The following is an 18,884-nucleotide window of genomic DNA, read 5'->3' on the forward strand; positions in this document are numbered from 1 at the left end:
CCCTGGTCTAAATAAATACGTCCACCTCGCTCTGACGTGGCAACATCGCCAGACTGCAAAACCCCGCGAACAGAGGCATCCAAAACTGTGTGCAAGTAAAACTTTATGATTTTAACACGACTATTCAACATTGTAACATTTATAAGTCAGAAAAGACTACATTCATCATAGGTCCCCTTTTAAGTTGAAAAAAACGACTTCGTATTACTTTTTGTAAACAAAAATTAGATATTAGACTTCACTCTTTTCAAACTTCCACTCATCCATTTTCAACCGCTTGTCTTACCCTTGGCAATTAAATTACAGTTTTTAAGAATCAAAACAAACAATTGAGGATGGGGAAATTGTGATTAACGTTTGTGTTTTTCCAGTCGGGGCACAGTTTGCCATGGTGGTGGATCTCTGAGAGGGTTGTGATAGTGGGAGTAGTTGTGACTGCAGTGTGCTTACAGGGGATGAAGGGCAACATCAACGAGTACAGCGACTCTGACGAGGACCAACACGACGCCTACCTGGAGCGCATGAAGGCCGAGGGCAAGATCAGAGAAGAGGGCAACGACAGCGACGACTCCGACAGCGGCAGCGGTGAGTGGCCGGCGGCACAGTAAGCGCTAGGGGTGTAACGGTACACAAACATTTCGGTTCGGTACATACCTCGGTTTAGAGGTCACGGTTCGGTTCATTTTCGGTTAAGTAAGAAAACAACAAAATATACATTTTTGGGTTATTTATTTACCAAATTTACAAAATCTTCCACCAAAAATATTTTTCTTAGTGGAATATTTCATGTGAAGTAATCGGAACCTTGGATAGGTCAATAATTCATAATAACATTGATTTTGATTAGGGATGTCCGATAATGGCTTTTTGCCAATATCCGATATTCCGATATTGTCCAACTCTTAATTACCGATACCGATATCAACCGATACCGAAATATACAGTCATGGAATCAACACATTATTATGCCTAATTTGGACAACCAGGTATGGTGAAGACAAGGTCCTTTTTTAAAAAATTAATCAAATAAAATAAAATAAACTAATTAAAAACATTTTCTTGAATAAAAAAGACAGTAAAACAATATAAAAACAGTTACATAGAAACTAGTAATTAATGAAAATGAGTAAAATGAACTGTTAAAGGTTAGTACTATTAGTGGACCAGCAGCACGCACAATCATGTGTGCTTACGGACTGTATCCCTTGCAGACTGTATTGATATATATTGATATATAATGTAGGAACCAGAATATTAATAACAGAAAGAAACAACCCTTTTGTGTGAATGAGTGTAAATGGGGGAGGGAGGTTTTTCGGGTTGTTGTACTAATTGTAAGTGTATCAAGTGTTTTTTATGTTGATTTAATAAAAATTTAAAAAACGATACCGATAATTTCCGATATTACATTTTAAAGCATTTATCGGCAGGCCGATATTATCGGACATCTCTAATTTTGATTCAATATTATGTTTTGAGCAATGACAGTTTGAAAGGGGAAAAAAAAGCTTTGTTTTATTAGTGAACATTGCAACTTTTTCTAAATTACATTTAACTTTTTAGCTTTTTTATTTCACTTTTGTTATGTTTTTGTTTATTTTAATAGTATTTTTAGAATGTGCCGTGGGCCTTTAAAACATTAGCTGTGGGCCGCAAATGGCCTCCGGGGCACACTTTTGACACCCCTGCTATAGATAATAAAACATTCAATGTGATAAATCTATGGATAAAAAGCAGAGCCTGGCGACGCATGCGCGTTTATCATAACTCTCTCTCTCTGTGTCTCTGTCCCTCCCTCACCAATGCTGCTGCGTGCACAATTTGTTTTGTTTTTAACCCCTTCTTAACCCTGAACGTACGTTGAAAATACACGCAACCCTAACTCAAAATGCCGGACATTTGAGGCATTTAAGAAACTCCGCCCTGACAGCTCCACAAAAGAGGACATGTCCGGTGAAAAGAGGACGTGTGGTCAGTCTATCCTAGCCTGTTAGCTGCTAGCATGCCGTGTGTTGTGCCTCGGTGTGCATTGTTTACACAACGTGCGTTACGCTACTTAATATGTCCGTGTGGAAACTCGTTCGGTACACCTCCGAACCGAACCGGAACCCCCGTACCGAAACGGTTCAATACAAATACACGTACCGTTACACCCCTAGTAAGCACGCATGGTATGTTTTGAATATTACCGGTTAAATTGTGACTTTTCTATTCCTTAGATGAGTCTTTCAACCCTGGCGAGGAGGATGACGACATTGCGGAGGAGTAAGGAAAAGCTCTTTTCTGAGAAATGAAACATGGAACGTAACACTTTGCTCTCTCTGCCGTCAGGTACGACAGCAAGGCGTCTGCCAGCGACAGCAGCGAGGAAGGAGGAAGTGGAAGTGAGGAGGACGGTTCAAAGAAGCAGAAAGTCAAAAAGCCCAAAGAGGTGAAGGTGAAAAAAGAAAGGAAGGAAAGAAAACCACGCAGAGAGGTGAGAAGCAGCGACTTGGAACGCCGGCATTCAGCGGCAGTCGTTAACCCTCGTCCATTTTCTTTGACCGCTGCAGAAGAAGCAGAGAGACGGCCCCAAGAGGCCCATGAGCGCCTACATGCTGTGGTTGAATTCCAGCCGCGAGCGAATCAAATCCGAGAACCCCGGAATCTCCATCACGGAGATCTCCAAGAAGGCGGGAGAGATGTGGAGGCAGCTGGGCAAAGACGACAAAGAGGTGGGGCGAGGACATTTACTGTTATTGTTTTTACTTCCAGTCAGTTCATAACTCTAAAGCAGGGGTCGGCAACCCAAAACGTTGAAAGAGCCATTATGGACCAAAAAACAAATCTGGAGCTGCAAAAAATGAAAAGCCGTATATAAGTCTTATAATGAAGGCAACACATGACGTAAGTGTCTATATTAGCTATAATAGCCTACTATCAAAATGACTATGTGTCGCAGGCTTAAGCAAATCTTTGTTGACAGAAGTGTTGCTAATGTTTGCTGTGGTCTGGAACAACATAGCACACAAACAACCAATATTACATACAGATAATGTGTCATGAGACATGCAAAACAAAATTATATACAAAGAGGATAAAAGTAATGGATATTAAATGAGCTCAAATATACCTACAAATGAGGCATAATGATGCAATATGTACATACAGCTAGCCTAAATAGTATGTTAGCATTGATTAGCTTGCAGTCATGCACTGACCAAATGTGCCTGATTAGCACTCCGACAAGTCAATAAAATCAACAAAGCGCACTTTTGTGCATTCACGCACAGTATAAAACTTTTGGTGGACAAAATGAGACAAAGACGGAGTGGAAGATTTGACATGTAAACAAACTGTTGCGTCACAAATTCATAGGACAAAACGATGTTCACCAAATACTGTCATCAGTGAAGCATACACACAAACATATTAAACAGTGGGCTTTCTAACAATTGGGAAGGTTTGTGTCATGTTTGTCCTCAAACAAAAAACATACTAAAACAAAAAAAGTATTTCCCTCCCCCCATCTTTTTCCATTTTCAAGCCTTTTTTAAAAATGTTCCAGGGAGCCACTAGGGCGGCACTAAAGAGCCGCGCATTGCTGACCCCCGCTCTAAAGGTCATGTGTGAGTTTTGATTACACTTTCTGGAAATATCAGTAATGGCATAAAGAGCAAGGGGTTAGATTTTAGGGCTGACCTAGATCACTGTTTAATAATTATTTTCTATTGGGAGATGTCAGAGGTGTGCACTCTCGAAATGCTTTTTTAATTCTTCATATACAGTACAGGCCAAAAGTTAGGACACACCTTCTCATTCAATGTGTTTTCTTTATTTTCATGACTATTTACATTGTAGATTGTCACATCAAAACTATGAATGTGTCAGGCTTGGTCAAAAGATAGGACTCAGATGCAGAATAGGGAATAATTCGGCAGCCTTTTATTTTGAAAGCTTCCTTTCACCTCCAGAGTCAGGGCAATTAAATATAGGCTAAAACTAAACTAGTCTGCAAAAAAGGAACAACTGAAAATCACTCCGAAAGGAGGAAAACACAAGAACTATGACGAACTATACTTGGCGCCGTATATTCTATGAAACTTATTATAAACACAAAACGCTCCAACAGGAGGAAGAAACAATGGCTATGAAACTTCTACACTTTCTCTAATCTAATCAAGGTTAACAAAAAATTTCACTCAAAAAATTGAGGAAAAGAAAAAACTGTAAGAAAAACTGAAAACTCACCACTTCGGCTGTAAAACCAAATAACGCAAAATCACTCTGCTGAGGAGGAGAAAAAGAAAACTCAAAATAGCAACGAAGGAATTCAGGATCAAGGTATTCAAACACGAGACGAGGCAAGGCATGGACAGGATGCTAGAGAGGCACGAATAAACGAGACAATCTGGCACAGAACAAAGGGAGGCGTGTGCTTATAAGACACAAGAGGGTAATGGGGAACAGGTGGAAACAATCGGGTCAGGGATGACGTCAGACTGATGACACAAAATGAAGGGCAAGGAGTTACTCTTCAAACTAAAACATGCAATTCACCAGACAGAAGAAACCAAGACAAGACATCCCTCACCGCGGTGTGACAGAATGAACACATGTGGAGTTATGTACACTACCGTTCAAAAGTTTGGGGTCACCCAAACAATTTTGTGGAATAGCCATCATTTCTAAGAACAACAGTAGACTGTCGAGTTTCAGATGAAAGTTCTCTTTTTCTGGCCATTTTGAGCGTTTAATTGAGCCCACAAATGTGATGCTCCAGAAACTCAATCTGCTCAAAGGAAGGTCAGTTTTGTAGCTTCTGTAACGAGCTCAACTGTTTTCAGATGTGTGAACATGATTGCACAAGGGTTTTCTAATCATCAATTAGCCTTCTGAGCCAATGAGCAAACACACTGTACCATTAGAACACTGGAGTGATAGTTGCTGGAAATGGGCCTCTATACACCTATGTAGATATTGCACCAAAAACCAGACATTTGCAGCTAGAATAGTCATTTACCACATTAGCAATGTATAGAGTGTATTTCTTTAAAGTTAAGACTAGTTTAAAGTTATCTACATTGAAAAGTACAGTGCTTTTCCTTCAAAAATAAGGACATTTCAATGTGACCCCAAACTTTTGAACGGTAGTGTCTTAACAAAAAAAAGGTGAAATAACTGAAAACATGTTTTATATTCTAGTTTCTTCAAAATAGCCACCCTTTGCTCTGATTACTGCTTTGCACACTCTTGGCATTCTCTCCATGAGCTTCAAGCACACCTGGGAAGTGAAAAACCATTTTAGGTGACTACCTCTTGAAGCTCATCGAGAGAATGCCAAGAGTGTGCAAAAAGTAATCAGAGCAAAGGGTGGCTAATTTCCAACGGTCTTGGAAAACAAGACCGTTAGTTTAGTTCCCTTGTAACAAGTTTTGTGGCAAAGTATTGATCAGTTTTGTTATGAGATCGTGTTGCACAATGTTACTTCTTGTAGGCCATGTTTGTGTTTGAGAACTTCCTCGCTTCTTATTCAGCTAGACAATAAGTTTAAATGTAAGTAGGGCTGGGCTATATGGTCTTTTATTAATATCTGGATATGTTTAGGCCATGTCACGATACACCATATATATCTGGATATTTTGCCTTAGCCTTGAATGAACACTTGATGCATATAATCACAGCAGTATGATGATTCTATGTGTCTACATTAAAACATTCTTCTTCATACTGCATTAATATATGCTCATTTTAAACTTTCATGCAGAGAGGGAAACCACAACTAAGTCAATTTAGCAAAAGTGTATTTATTAAACAGTTATTAAGCAGTGGCACAAACATTCATGTCATTTCCAAAACAGAAAGTGCAAGATTGTCAGACATTTTAAAACAAGCTATTAGTGCACTTTTGTGCATGATGTCACTAAGATGACATATCAAAACAACATTAAATTAAAGTGCACTTTTTGTACAGAACGCCACTACAATAGTTTAAAACAAGTAAAGTGCACTTTGGTGCATGATGTCACACAAGATATTTCAATAAGTGTCAAATAAAAATGAGCTGCATAATAGGAAATCAAATAGTGTATGTCCTTCACTATGTGGTAGGTTCCTGCGGACGTTATCTCCTTCTGTTGTTGACTATTTGTTTCATACGGTGTTGATCTGGGAATGGTTGCTTGGGCTTTTTGTGGGTGTGGCACCGAACCGAGATGTTGACATGCGGAGTTTCAAGCACTCTTCATTCTCTAGCGCAGGCCTGGGCAATTATTTTGACTCGGGGGCCAAATTTTGAGAAAAAAATGGTGTCTGGGGGCCTGTATTATTTTTAGGAACACTAATACCAAACCTCACAATAATGTCTGATTGAATGCTAAAAACGTTATGACAGACCGCCTTAAAAACGGAATGGAATTTAAAACATTTTTTACTGAATGAGACACCCAGAATGTACATGAAAATAAAGAATGTGAGATTTACAATACTAACTAAGATTGATAAAACACTGAATATTGACAACATATGAACGTCAAACCCCCTCTCCATCCACATATTTTACAATCAAGCAAAATGCAATAAACAGTGAAATATGAACGTGAAGGGTAAAAAAAACCCCACCTACAATCTGATATATCACTAAGCTTTAGAACTTTGTTGTAAAAATCTCCTTCCACGTCTGTCCCTGACACCCACATTTCAGGCTGACACTCTGTGGAAACGCTCCCCACCCACACTGCTTGGTGCCTCGTCTGAGCTGCTGTGACTTACATTACCATAGTAACTAATTAGATTACTATAGTAACTAATTAGATGACCATAGTAACTAGTATATCATGCAAATACTTGAAATACTTTGTATAGTTCAAGACTTGCGATCTTTAGAAAACATGAGTGCACATCATAATGGCAGCTACACTTTACATCTTAAACATCTAAAACAATTATTTGGGAATGTCCAGCGGGCCAGATTGAAAAGCTTAACGGGCCGCATGTGGCCCCCGGGCCTTAATTTGCCCAAGGCTGCTCTAGCGGGTGACTTTTCAAATGATGCTACATTAGTAGAGGTGCTACTTTTTGCAGCAACGCTTTTGCCGCATACTTGACATATTACGGTTGTCTGTTCAACATCTTCCCGCTTGAAGCCCTGCTGTTTTTCTTGGAATTAATTATTCTTCCTTCATTTGTTACCAGATTCGCACCTTCTTTCTCTCGTATTACCACTCGCACCACTCCGCTAGCACCACAACTAACATTACCTTGCCGCTACCTCTCCGCGAGGGCGTATGACGTTGCACGCGCGACAGTATGTGACGTATGTAAGAAGGTGTGCTTGTTTTAAGTCTCTGTGAGAAGCAGAGACAGGAAAGAGTGATAAAAGCCTGTAGTGTAATGCCCGCAGCTAAAAGCAACTGCGTGAGAGCGAATACTCTAATACAGGGGTGGGCAATTAATTTTTACCGGGGGCCGCATGAGCAACCCCAGCACGGCTGGAGGGCTACATCGACAATATTTCAATTAGATTTTGCTCAATATTATTTTTGATGTATACCGTAAAATAAATAATAATAATAATAATAATACTTTCATTTAACCTAACTTAACTTTATACCAAAAGCGCTGCTTTGGAAATCATTTGTACCCATTTCAGAGATCACATTTAGTTCCCCTTAAACATCCTCATGTTGCACAATGAAATGTAAGCATAGGATGAAGTGTGCATTCCTGTAACTTTCTCTAGTAACAGCATTCCATGATTAATATAAATAAATTAACATTAATAATAAATGACAGTAAAAAAAGCACACGTATGACTGAGGAGTCATAGTGCAACTTTGTGTGGTGTTTGAGTTGTCCGACTTTTTGTGTGGCTATAAACGCACCAGTGGTTTAGTGGTATGCGTGTTGGTGACAGATGACAAGTTGGTTTTGGCCTGGTTTGTACGGCAGAAAATGACTAGTTTTTCGAGATAGAAGTGTTTTACTCATGTTTTTGGTGTGGTTATGGCCGAATGTAAACAGTTTTGCTCAATAAAGTGATCGATATAATTCCTGGCCTCGAAGCATCTCGATAGACGTTACAATAATTGAACGGTGTTCAATTGAACGGTGTTGACGAACACCGTTAGGGCCGCTTGTTGTCACTGTCACTCAAAGTTGCATTGCAAAATTACACAGAATAAATGTGTTTATTTTGTTTAGAATTCAGATGGGATTTGATTTGGTGTGCGGCATATATTTGCTGTGCGCAGAGGACGCTTGAGCAGTGCGCAATTGCGCAGGCGCGCACCTTAGAGGGAACGTTGCTTGGCAGTCCATGTCTTGTTGAAAACACGCCATTCGTCATCAACTTTTCTCTTTTTAGCGTCTCGGGTGTAAACCGTGCATCACTTGTCGCTGTGCACCTTCACTCACAGGTTACACACGGACATACACACATAAATAACACTTTTCAAAATAAAAGCAGCACAGTTGTATTGCGCGCACGACATAGATGTTTTTTCAACTTTATTTTGTAATTTGTGATTGCAGCTGTTCACATTCACTCACAATCACGCACGCGCATACGTCCACACGGAAGTAATACAAATAACGCTTTTCAAAACAATAGCAGCACCGTTGTATTGCACACTCGACATAGATACTTTTTAAAATGTATTTTGTAATTTATGATTGGCCTCACGCGGGCCGGACAGGGACGCACAAAGTGCCGGATGTGGCCCGCGGGCCGCAGAATGCTCAGGTCTGCTCTAATATCACGATATAGTCATTTTCTATATCGCACAGAGACAAACCCGCGATTTATCGAGTATATTCCATATATCGGCCAGTCCTAAATGTAAGTACAGTGTTTCCCATAAACTGCCAAGATACCTGTGGCGGTGGGGGCGTGGCTTTGGGCGTGGTCACCATGATATCATCGAGTAATTTGCATAATTTACTACAATGATATGATTTTCTCTAAAAAGGCTCAAAAAATGTATACTTACTAATTAATAACAGTTTTGTTTTAAACGTCCATCCATCCATCCATCCATCCATTTTACAATATAATTTTACACTTTATGCACATATTTATACACAGATTTGAACAATAAGTTATTTACTGATATATATTTATTAATTGTGGTTCTTACAAAAAATATACACTACCGTTCAAAAGTTTGGGGTCACCCAAACAACTTTGTGGAATAGCCTTCATTTCTAAGAACAAGAATAGACTGTCGAGTTTCAGATGAAAGTTCTCTTTTTCTGGCCATTTTGAGCGTTTAATTGACCCCACAAATGTGATGCTCCAGAAACTCAATCTGCTCAAAGGAAGGTCAGTTTTGTAGCTTCTGTAACGAGCTAAAGTGTTTTCAGATGTGTGAACATGATTGCACAAGGGTTTTCTAATCATCAATTAGCCTTCTGAGCCAATGAGCAAACACATTGTACCATTAGAACACTGGAGTGATAGTTGCTGGAAATGGGCCTCTATACACCTATGTAGATATTGCACCAAAAACCAGACATGTGCAGCTAGAATAGTCATTTACCACATTAGCAATGTATAGAGTGTATTTCTTTAAAGTTAAGACTAGTTTAAAGTTATCTTCATTGACAAGTACAGTGCTTTTTCTTCAAAAATAAGGACATTTCAATGTGACCCCAAACTTTTGAACGGTAGTGTATCTTATAAAAATCTAAAAGCTAAAGTGTCTCTTAAAGCTCTGCCCCTTTAATTAGTGCATACTAAATAATTTAACTTTAGCCTACTACTACAACCATATTATTTACCAGCAACATAAAGTGAAACAGAGGCAATTACTGCCACAGTCAGTAACAAATAAACAGAAAACAGTAGTGGTGGTAGATAGACACAGAGCTTCATCAAACGTCTGATCCACTGAACAAAGAGCTCCAAAAATCTTGATCCTACACTTCTCTTGTCTTTTGTAAAGTAAATCTGAACAGCCGATATGGGCATCTACATCAACTATATGATTTGCCTGAGAAGCTGGACATGACAGGACAAAAAAAAATAAAAATAAAAATCTATTTGTCGCGGCCTTAATTCTTTCGTGGCGGGCCGCCACAAATAAATGAATGTGTGGGAAACACTGAAGTATAGTGCTTACATTTTTGGCCTATTTCTGACTGAATTGGCTTGCCATGGTCAATGCTTCTTCCAGGAGTGGGACATCAAGGCAGTAGAAGCCAAGAAGCAGTATGAAATTGCAATGAAAGAGTACAAAGAAAGCGGCGGCGGTGGCGAGGCCTCCATTTCCAAGAAGTAAGACTCTTCCAGCACCACAAACATTTCTCCTGGGTTTTCCTCGCTCTCGTTAACTTCTGTCCAATCGCCCCATCAGGGAGGCCAGGAAGTCTGGAGGCAAAAAGGAGGAGAAGAAGAGGAAGTCTTCGGGAGGAGACAAGGAGAGGGAGCGCAGCAGCGGCGGCGGCAACGAAAGCTTCAAGAGCAAAGAGTTCATCGAGACCAGCGAGAGCTCGTCCGACTCTGACCACAAGAGCAAGTCGAAGAAGAAGAAGAAGAAGAAGAAGGTGAGCGTCCATATCTGTCCATTATCATATCAACTTCATCTGTGGCTGGAAGTGTAGCAGCATCGTGTGCGGTCAAAAAAACAAATCATCTCCTCAAGTTACAAATCTGAGTGATAGAAAGATTCCCGAAAGAAAACCTCTACAGTTTTATGAGATAGCTTGAGAGTCCTTTGTGCATCTTTGTGTGCTGAAATGTGTAGCAAAGCCTGATTTATTAAAGAAGATGATTTTTACAACGTTGTTCGCCATAAAGTGGCGGGCACATGTAGCTCCGGGCGGGTTAAAGGTGATAATGAACCCTTAAGAAGCTTCTTATCATTTGTGACGTCATGAAAAGCCGGAACTATAAAAGCCAGCCATTTGAGCCCTTTTTGAGGATAGGTATGTGTAGGGGTGTAATGGTACACAAAAATTTCGGTTCGGTTCGTACCTCGGTTTAGAGGTCACGGTTCGGTTCATTTTCGGTACAGTAAGAAAACAAAAAAAAAAATTTTGGTTATTTATTTACCAAATTTGTAAACAATGGCTTTATCCTTTTAACATTGGGAACACTATAATAATTCTGCCCACGTTAATCAACATTAAACTGCCTCAAGTTGTTGCTCAGATTAAATAAAATGACAAAACTTTTCTTCTACATATAAAAAGTGCAACATTAAACAGTTTCAAGTCAACTCATCATGCTTAATTTATTACAGCATTTGGGAAGCCTGTAGTTGATTTTTATTATGTACCGTATTTTTCGGAGTATAAGTCGCTCCGGGGTATAAGTCGCACCGGCCGAAAATGCATAATAAAGAAGGAAAAAAACATATATAAGTCGCACTGGAGTATAAGTCGCATTTTTGGGGGGAAATGTATTTGATAAAATCCAACACCAAGAATAGACATTTGAAAGGCAATTTAAAATAAATAAAGAATAGTAAACAACAGGCTGAATAAGTGTACGTTATATGAGGCATAAATAACCCACTGAGAACGTGCCTGGTATGTTAACGTAACATATTATGGTAAGAGTCATTCAAATAACTATAACATATAGAACATGCTATGCGTTTGCCAAACAATCTGTCACTCCTAATCGCTAAATCCCATGAAATCTTATACGTCTAGTCTCTTACGTGAATGAGATAAATAATATTATTTGATATTTTACGGTAATGTGTTAATAATTTCACACATAAGTCGCTCCTGAGTATAAGTTGCACCCCCTTCCAAACTATGAAAAAAACTGCGACTTATAGTCCGAAAAATACGGTAACTGTTATATTTTTATCATGTGATAGCAGGGACCCTGCCATTCAAAACTAGGCTGCTACATTACTAATGATTAATGTAACTATAGCTGAAAAAAATGGTACAATAGCTAATGATGCAGTTACATTATTATATCAACTATCCGAGACAGAAACTCTTCATTTAACATAATGTCCTTTTTTGCTGCTTCAACACAGAAAAAGGTAAAGTGAAATAACAGACAGACAGGGCTTTGCTGTCCGTAACACACACACACACACCGCAAAATGAGCTAACGTTACGCTAAAAGCGAATTAGCCTTCACCTCAAGCCAGGACTGCGAGCGAGCTGAGCTGCCGTTTAGGTTTCTCGAAGGTCAACGGGCTCATAGTGATGTTACTAGTAGTTGACTGGGAGGTGTTTATTATCATTTGGGGAGTGTCCGCTGCCTGATGCTTACCTGCTAAACGCTAAGCACTGACTACATGCGCTCTGAATACGCACTGCTGATTGGCTGTTACCGCTCTGTGTGTAACCAATCAGATGGTTGTGTGGGTGGGACAATGCTGGGTGCTGTTTAGAGTACTGACAGAGGCAGAGGCGGCTACTTAATATGTCCGTGTGGAAACTCGTTCGGTACACCTCCGAACCGAACCAAAACCCCCGTACCGAAACGGTTCAATACAAATACACGTACCGTTACACCCCTAGGTATTTGTCATGTTTGGTCCTCATGAACAGACTCGAGGGACACATTGTACAGTTACATAAAAGAAAAAGTACGTTTTCATACCAGGGGGCTTCAATGGTGAAACATCCATGCTAACATGTCATTGTTTCGGTCTCGCTCAAGTTGATTTTTCTCCGTTTTAAACCAGGAATCAGAGGAAGAGGAGGAGGAGGCTGCATCCTCACCTGCCAGCTCGGAGGGAGCGTCCGACTGAACACACACACACACACACCCAAGGACCAAGCGTTTACATACGTCATGTTGACGCCCGTTATTTCCTCACTGAGATACGTGTTGGCATTGACGCTTCACGGTAGTTTTCAACATGGCTTCTTCTTTGTGTGGGTATTTGTAGTAGTACTGTAGCACACACTTTTCTTTGTCATATTTCCAAGCTTGAAAATAATCAACCTTTTTTTATAATAAAAACGTACTTAAATGCATACTTGCCAACATTGAGAACATTGAGATATTCAAAGGGGGGTGGGTGTACTGTGTGAGTGGCATATATATATATATATATATATATATATATATATATATATATATATATATATATATATATATATATATATATACACATATGTGTGTGTGTGTGTGTGTGTGTGTGTGTGTGTGTGTGTGTGTGTGTGTGTGTGTGTGTGTGTGTGTGTGTGTGTGTGTGTGTGTGTGTGTGTGTGTGTGTGTGTGTGTGTGTCTATAAATGGTAAATGGGTTACACTTGTATAGCGCTTTTCTACCTTCAAGGTACTCAAAGCACTTTGACACTATTTCCACATTCACCCATTCACACACACTGATGGCGGGAGCTGCCATGCAAGGCCCTAACCACCATCAGGAGCAAGGGTGAAGTGTCTTGCTCAAGGACACAACGGGCGTGACGAGGTTGGTAGAAGGTGGGGATCGAACCAAGAACCCTCAGGTTGCTGGCACGGCCACTCTCCCAACTGCGCCACTTATACATGTATATTTACAGTACAGGCCATTCAATGTGTTTTCTTTATTTTCATGACTATTTACATTGTAGATTGTCACATCAAAACTATGAATGAACACATGTGGAGTTATGTACTTCACAAAAAAGAAGGTAATAACTGAAAACATGTTTTATATTCTAGTTTCTTCAAAATAGCCACCCTTTGCTCTGATTAGGCAAAGGGGCCAACACCTTGGGAACTCCTTCAAGACTGTTGGAAAACCATTTCAGGTGACTACCTGTTGAAGCTCATGGAGAGAATGCCAAGAGTGTGCAAAACAGTAATCAGAGCAAAGGGTGGTTATTTTTAGGGCTATATAAGTAAACATTGATTGATTGATTGATTTTGAAGAAACTACAATATAAAACATGTTTTCAATTATTTCACCTTTTTTTGTTAAGTACATAACTCCACATGTGTTCATTCATAGTTTTGATGTGACAATCTACAATGTAAATAGTCATGAAAATAAAGAAAACACATTTAATGAGAAGGTGTGTCCAAACTTTTGGCCTGTACTGTACATAATTATGCACACACAAAAAGAAAAATGAAATACTTGTTCATTGACTCTGACAAACAAAATAACAATCCACAGTAACAAAGTAAATAGCTGTCCGCAGTACCCGTGCAGATGGTGGTGATAGTTAAATAAATAACTAAAAAATAAAACAAAAAAGGCATACATTGCATCGATTAACCACCAATCTATGCAATGTATGCTAGAAATGAAAGTAATCCTCAAAAGGAAATGAAACAGCCTATACCATAGACATGTTATAAGTAGATGCAGCATTGGCTGCTGTGATGTGAGAAATTGGGCCGCCATCTTGAAGTGGTGATGAGCAGCCTAAACTGACAGTTGACAGGTAGAAAACAAAGAGGGTTTTCAGTGTTTTCCTGCTTAAATGAACGGACTGTTGGAAATAGGAATCGGGGGGATTACTTTTCACAAGTAAGATTTAACATTAAAGTACTATTGGTTGTATTTTGTGAAAAGAATATTACCACAGAGTTGAGAAGGAGCAAAGATCTTCAATATTTGCATGTGAAATTCACACAGAAATCTTCTGGGGGAGGATGACCCCCCCTACAGGGGTTTGCTTTACAAACTTTCAGCCCCACCTAAAACAAAATTCTCCAGCCGCCACTGATTATGATGCATTCTCATTTTAGGCAAAGTATAAGACAATACTTTCTTAATTATAATTGTTACCAGGAATAAGTCTTCAAGTCACAATATTCAAATACTAACATTATTGGGTAAGACAGAATTTGCTTTTATTCTGAATCCAGTGAAACAGATTGGTGGTTTTAGCTGATATAAAGACTTTCAGGTGTTTATATATGTTTATGTTGAAGTATTTGGCAGATGCTTTTATCCAAAGCGACATACATAAAAAAAACATATAAAACAATCACTGTAAACATGATAATTTAAGGGAAAAATGTAATACAAAATATCAATACAAAGTGTCAAGACCGAATAAACAGTCTATAGGTCCCTAAGATATATATAGATATCTAATGTATTCATACATTGTTTATGTAGGATATACGCATGTATATATAACCTAATCATATTGTTTCTTCAACTTAAAAATAGCTGACCGTTTTTCCCCCCCTTCTCTGGGATTATATTCACAGTTTTGATCTCGGACGTCTGGTCACTTATAGCCAGTGTTGGGTTAGTTACTGGTAACTAGTTACAGTTACTAGTTACTTTATTTTAAAAGTAACTCAGTTACTTACACCAAAAAGTAATGCGTTACTCTGAAAAGTAACTATTTGGTTACTTATATATATATATATATATATATACACATATATATATATATATATATATATATATATATATATATATATATATGTATGTATATATATGTATATATATATATATATGTGTGTATATATATATATATATATATATATATATATATATATATATATATATATATGTGTATATATATATATATGTGTATATATATATGTATGTATATATATGTATTTGTATTTTTTTTTTCTTTTAAGGCCCCCTTTTAGCCTTCATTTCAGTACTGTTATTGCACTGGAGAATAATACAATGTGTTGATCAACTTGACATGCATTTGCATCACTGAACTCTGCTAAGCAATGTGGTCTACATACAACACACAAAGACAAAGATATGTTTCAAAGGGCCAATTTGTTTCAGGCCAGAACAAATTGACAAAACTGTTTTAAATAGCTGCAACGTAACATACATAAGTAACAAACAGCATAATAACAACATAGCTGTAAAGCAAGGAAGGCACACACTACATACACAAAGCCTGACCAGGCGTTTTTTTCTCTCAAGGAATCGTGAAATAAAATCATGTCTGAAGCCCAGAACCCTCTACACATTTCCCCAGTTTTAGTTTAGAGAAAAGGAAAGAATGGCCTGGCCCACTAGCATCCCTCTTTATGTTTGTGAACTTTATAGTCTATACATTTAGAGTGATGTGATAATCAAACAGTCTAGAAGTCTAGAATGAAAGAGTATATAAGAGAATTGACAGAGTGTGTGTACCTTCAGTGCGCAGTGCCTCGTTAAAATCCAGCCGCTGTTGCTTAGGAGGTGAAGTGTGTCTCTCTTTACTGGCTTCGTCGAAGCATGTTGCTTTTGTAGCTGTTTCAGCAGATTTGAATTGCTAGGATAGGATCTTTGATGTTCTTTTCTTTGTGGTCGACAAAAGAAAAGTAGTGGGAATATCTCCATGTTAAGAAACTCGGCTTCGGTCTTCGCCATGATGTCTTGTTCGTAAACACAGACACGCCCCCTCCCACATACACACGCAGCGCTCCAATAAAACACACTCAGATCTTCTCAGTTTCTAGCCGATACTACATAAAAAATTACATAAAATAACGCAGTAACGCATCATGTAGTAACGGTAACTGAGTTACTGAATATAAAAAATAACGCGTTAGATTACTAGTTACCGCCGAAAGTAACGGCGTTACAGTAACGCGTTAGTCCCAACACTGCTTACAGCATATAAGAATATTCTATTACTGTTAAAGGCCTACTGAAAGCCACTACTAGCGACCACGCAGCCTGATAGTTTATAAATCAATGATGAAATCTTAACATTGCAACACATGCCAATACGGCCGGGTTAACTTATAAAGTGCAATTTTAAATTTCCCGCGAAACTTCCGGCTGAAAACGTCTATGTATGATGACGTATGCGCGTGACGTCAAGGGTTGAAGCGGAAGTATTGGTACACCATTGTATCCCAATACAAACAGCTCTGTTTTCATCGCAAAATTCCACAGTATTGTGGACATCTGTGTTGGTGAATCTTTTGCAATTTGTTTAATGAACAATGAAGACTGCAAAGAAGAAAGCTGTAGGTGGGATCGGTGTATTAGCGGCTGGCTACAGCAACACAACCAGGAGGACTTTGAGTTGGATAGCAGACGCGCTACCGTGAGTATGCTGCTTTCTTCCAAACATTTGATCGCTTGCCCGTACCTGCGTGGCGCTATGTGCATGTCACGTACGTAACTTTGGGGAAATATATGTTTCTTGCCGACTTTGATGGCGGCCGGGGTGTCATCGAAAGCTACAACGCCCGCCGCTGTCCTCACCTTGACTTCCTCCGTCTCCGGGCTGCCGACCGCATCGATGATTGGGTGAAGTCCTTCGTCGCGTCGTCGATCGCTGGAACGCAGGTGAGCACGGGTGTTGATGAGCAGATGAGAGCTGGCGTAGGTGGAGAGCTAATGTTTTTAGCATAGCTCTGTCGAGGTCCCGTAGCTAAGTTAGCTTCAATGGCGTCGTTAGCAACAACATTGCTAGGCTTCGCCAGGCGGTACAGCATTAACCGTGTGGTTACAGGTCCAGAGTTTGGTAGTATTGTTGATCTTCTGTTTATCCTTCCAGTCAGGGGCTTATTTATTTTGTTTCTATCTGCATTTAAGCACGATGCTATCACGTTAGCTCCGTAGCTAAAGTGCTTCGCCGATGTATTGTCGTGGAGATAAAAGTCACTGTGAATGTCCATTTTGCGTTCTCGACTCTCATTTTCAAGAGGATATAGTATGAGGTGGTTTAAAATACAAATCCGTGATCCACAATAGAAAAAGGAGTGTGTGTGGAATCTAATGAGCCCTTTTATCTAAGTTGCGGTCAGAGCGAAAAAAGATACGTCCTGCACTGCACTCTAATCCTTCACTCTTACGTCCCTCATCCACGAATCTTTCATCCTGGCTCATTTTAATTGGATAATTGTCGCTTTTTCGGTCCGAATCTCTCTCACTGCTGGTGTAAACAATGGGGAAATGTGAGGAGCCCTTCAACCTGTGACGTCACGCTACTTCCGGTACAGGCAAGGCTTTTTTATCAGCGACCAAAAGTTGCGAACTTTATCATCAATGTTCTCTACTAAATCCTTTCAGCAAAAATATGGCAATATCGCGAAATGATCAAGTATGACACATAGAATGGATCTGCTATCCCCGTTTAAATTTTAAAAAATCATTTCAGTAGGCCTTTAAGCAAACTATGAATAATAAAACACGTGTCCTTTATCATAGCTACAAATATGACAAAAAAAGCGGGTGAAAATCAGTGGTGTTCAGTGGGGTAAGATGAATTAAATGCGCTGACAGTTCATTGCTCCTGCCAAATGAATTGCACTGAGTGGAGCGGATCACCACTCCAAGATGGCGGCCCCGCGTCTCGTCAGCGCCAGTAGGCAGTAGCGCTCCATGCTGCGTACCCTTAGAAGATGTCTATGATGGTGATGAAGTAATCTTGAATGTTCCTCCCCCCTCCTTGACAACCATCTTACATTTCTTGCAGATGGATGGAACCATACTTGCCAACCTTGAGACCTCCAATATCGGGAGGTGGGGGGTAGGGGGGGCGTGGTTATTTACAGCTAGAATTCACCAACTCGAGTATTTCATATATATTTCATATATATATATATATATATATGTATGAAATACTTGACTTTCAGTGAATTCTAGCTATATATATATATATTTATTTTATTTACATAGAAAAAAAAAAAACTAACTTAAATTTCAGTGTTCCGGTGGCTATCCATTAGATGGCAGTATTGTCCTGTTTAACTTCTCCGTTCATGATGAGTATATCATTTCGGCCACCGTGTTTAATGGAGAAGTCTGTTCTACAAAATTTACAGGCAACATACACCTTCCCCTTCGAACTGTCCTGGATGAACTGAAATTCTTGTTTCCATTTGTTTTGGAACTTGCAAGCGTATTTCTTACTTACAGTAAGCGGCCCATTTGAAGTCTGTGTGTACTACTGTCTACTGCATCTGCCGCCATTGTTACATAATGTGAAGTAGGAAACTAATACCTCCTTCTAGTCTAACCTTCTCATCTCCACGTCTCCTGTTGCTCTCATTACCAAACG

General features: G+C 39.3%; 2 protein-coding genes across 4 annotated transcripts in view; one reads left to right on the top strand and one right to left on the bottom strand.

Annotated features, from left to right (window-relative positions):
• Nucleotides 1-12,943, top strand: part of LOC133647726 (FACT complex subunit SSRP1-like) — a 53,986-nt gene extending 41,043 nt beyond the window's left edge. For all 3 annotated transcript variants that reach the window (XM_062043412.1, XM_062043411.1, XM_062043413.1), the window contains exons 12-18: nt 453-585; nt 2,220-2,265; nt 2,332-2,476; nt 2,553-2,714; nt 10,155-10,255; nt 10,335-10,524; nt 12,639-12,943. In XM_062043412.1, the coding sequence (XP_061899396.1) occupies nt 453-585; nt 2,220-2,265; nt 2,332-2,476; nt 2,553-2,714; nt 10,155-10,255; nt 10,335-10,524; nt 12,639-12,704 (843 nt within the window). In that variant the 3' untranslated portion in view covers nt 12,705-12,943. The remainder of the gene's footprint in view (nt 1-452; nt 586-2,219; nt 2,266-2,331; nt 2,477-2,552; nt 2,715-10,154; nt 10,256-10,334; nt 10,525-12,638) is intronic.
• Nucleotides 1-18,884, bottom strand: part of LOC133648149 (uncharacterized) — a 228,875-nt gene that overhangs the window by 183,871 nt on the left and 26,120 nt on the right. The window lies entirely within an intron of this gene.

The sequence above is a fragment of the Entelurus aequoreus genome, linkage group LG04 (genome assembly GCF_033978785.1).
Source record: "Entelurus aequoreus isolate RoL-2023_Sb linkage group LG04, RoL_Eaeq_v1.1, whole genome shotgun sequence".
Classification (NCBI taxonomy): domain Eukaryota; kingdom Metazoa; phylum Chordata; class Actinopteri; order Syngnathiformes; family Syngnathidae; genus Entelurus; species Entelurus aequoreus.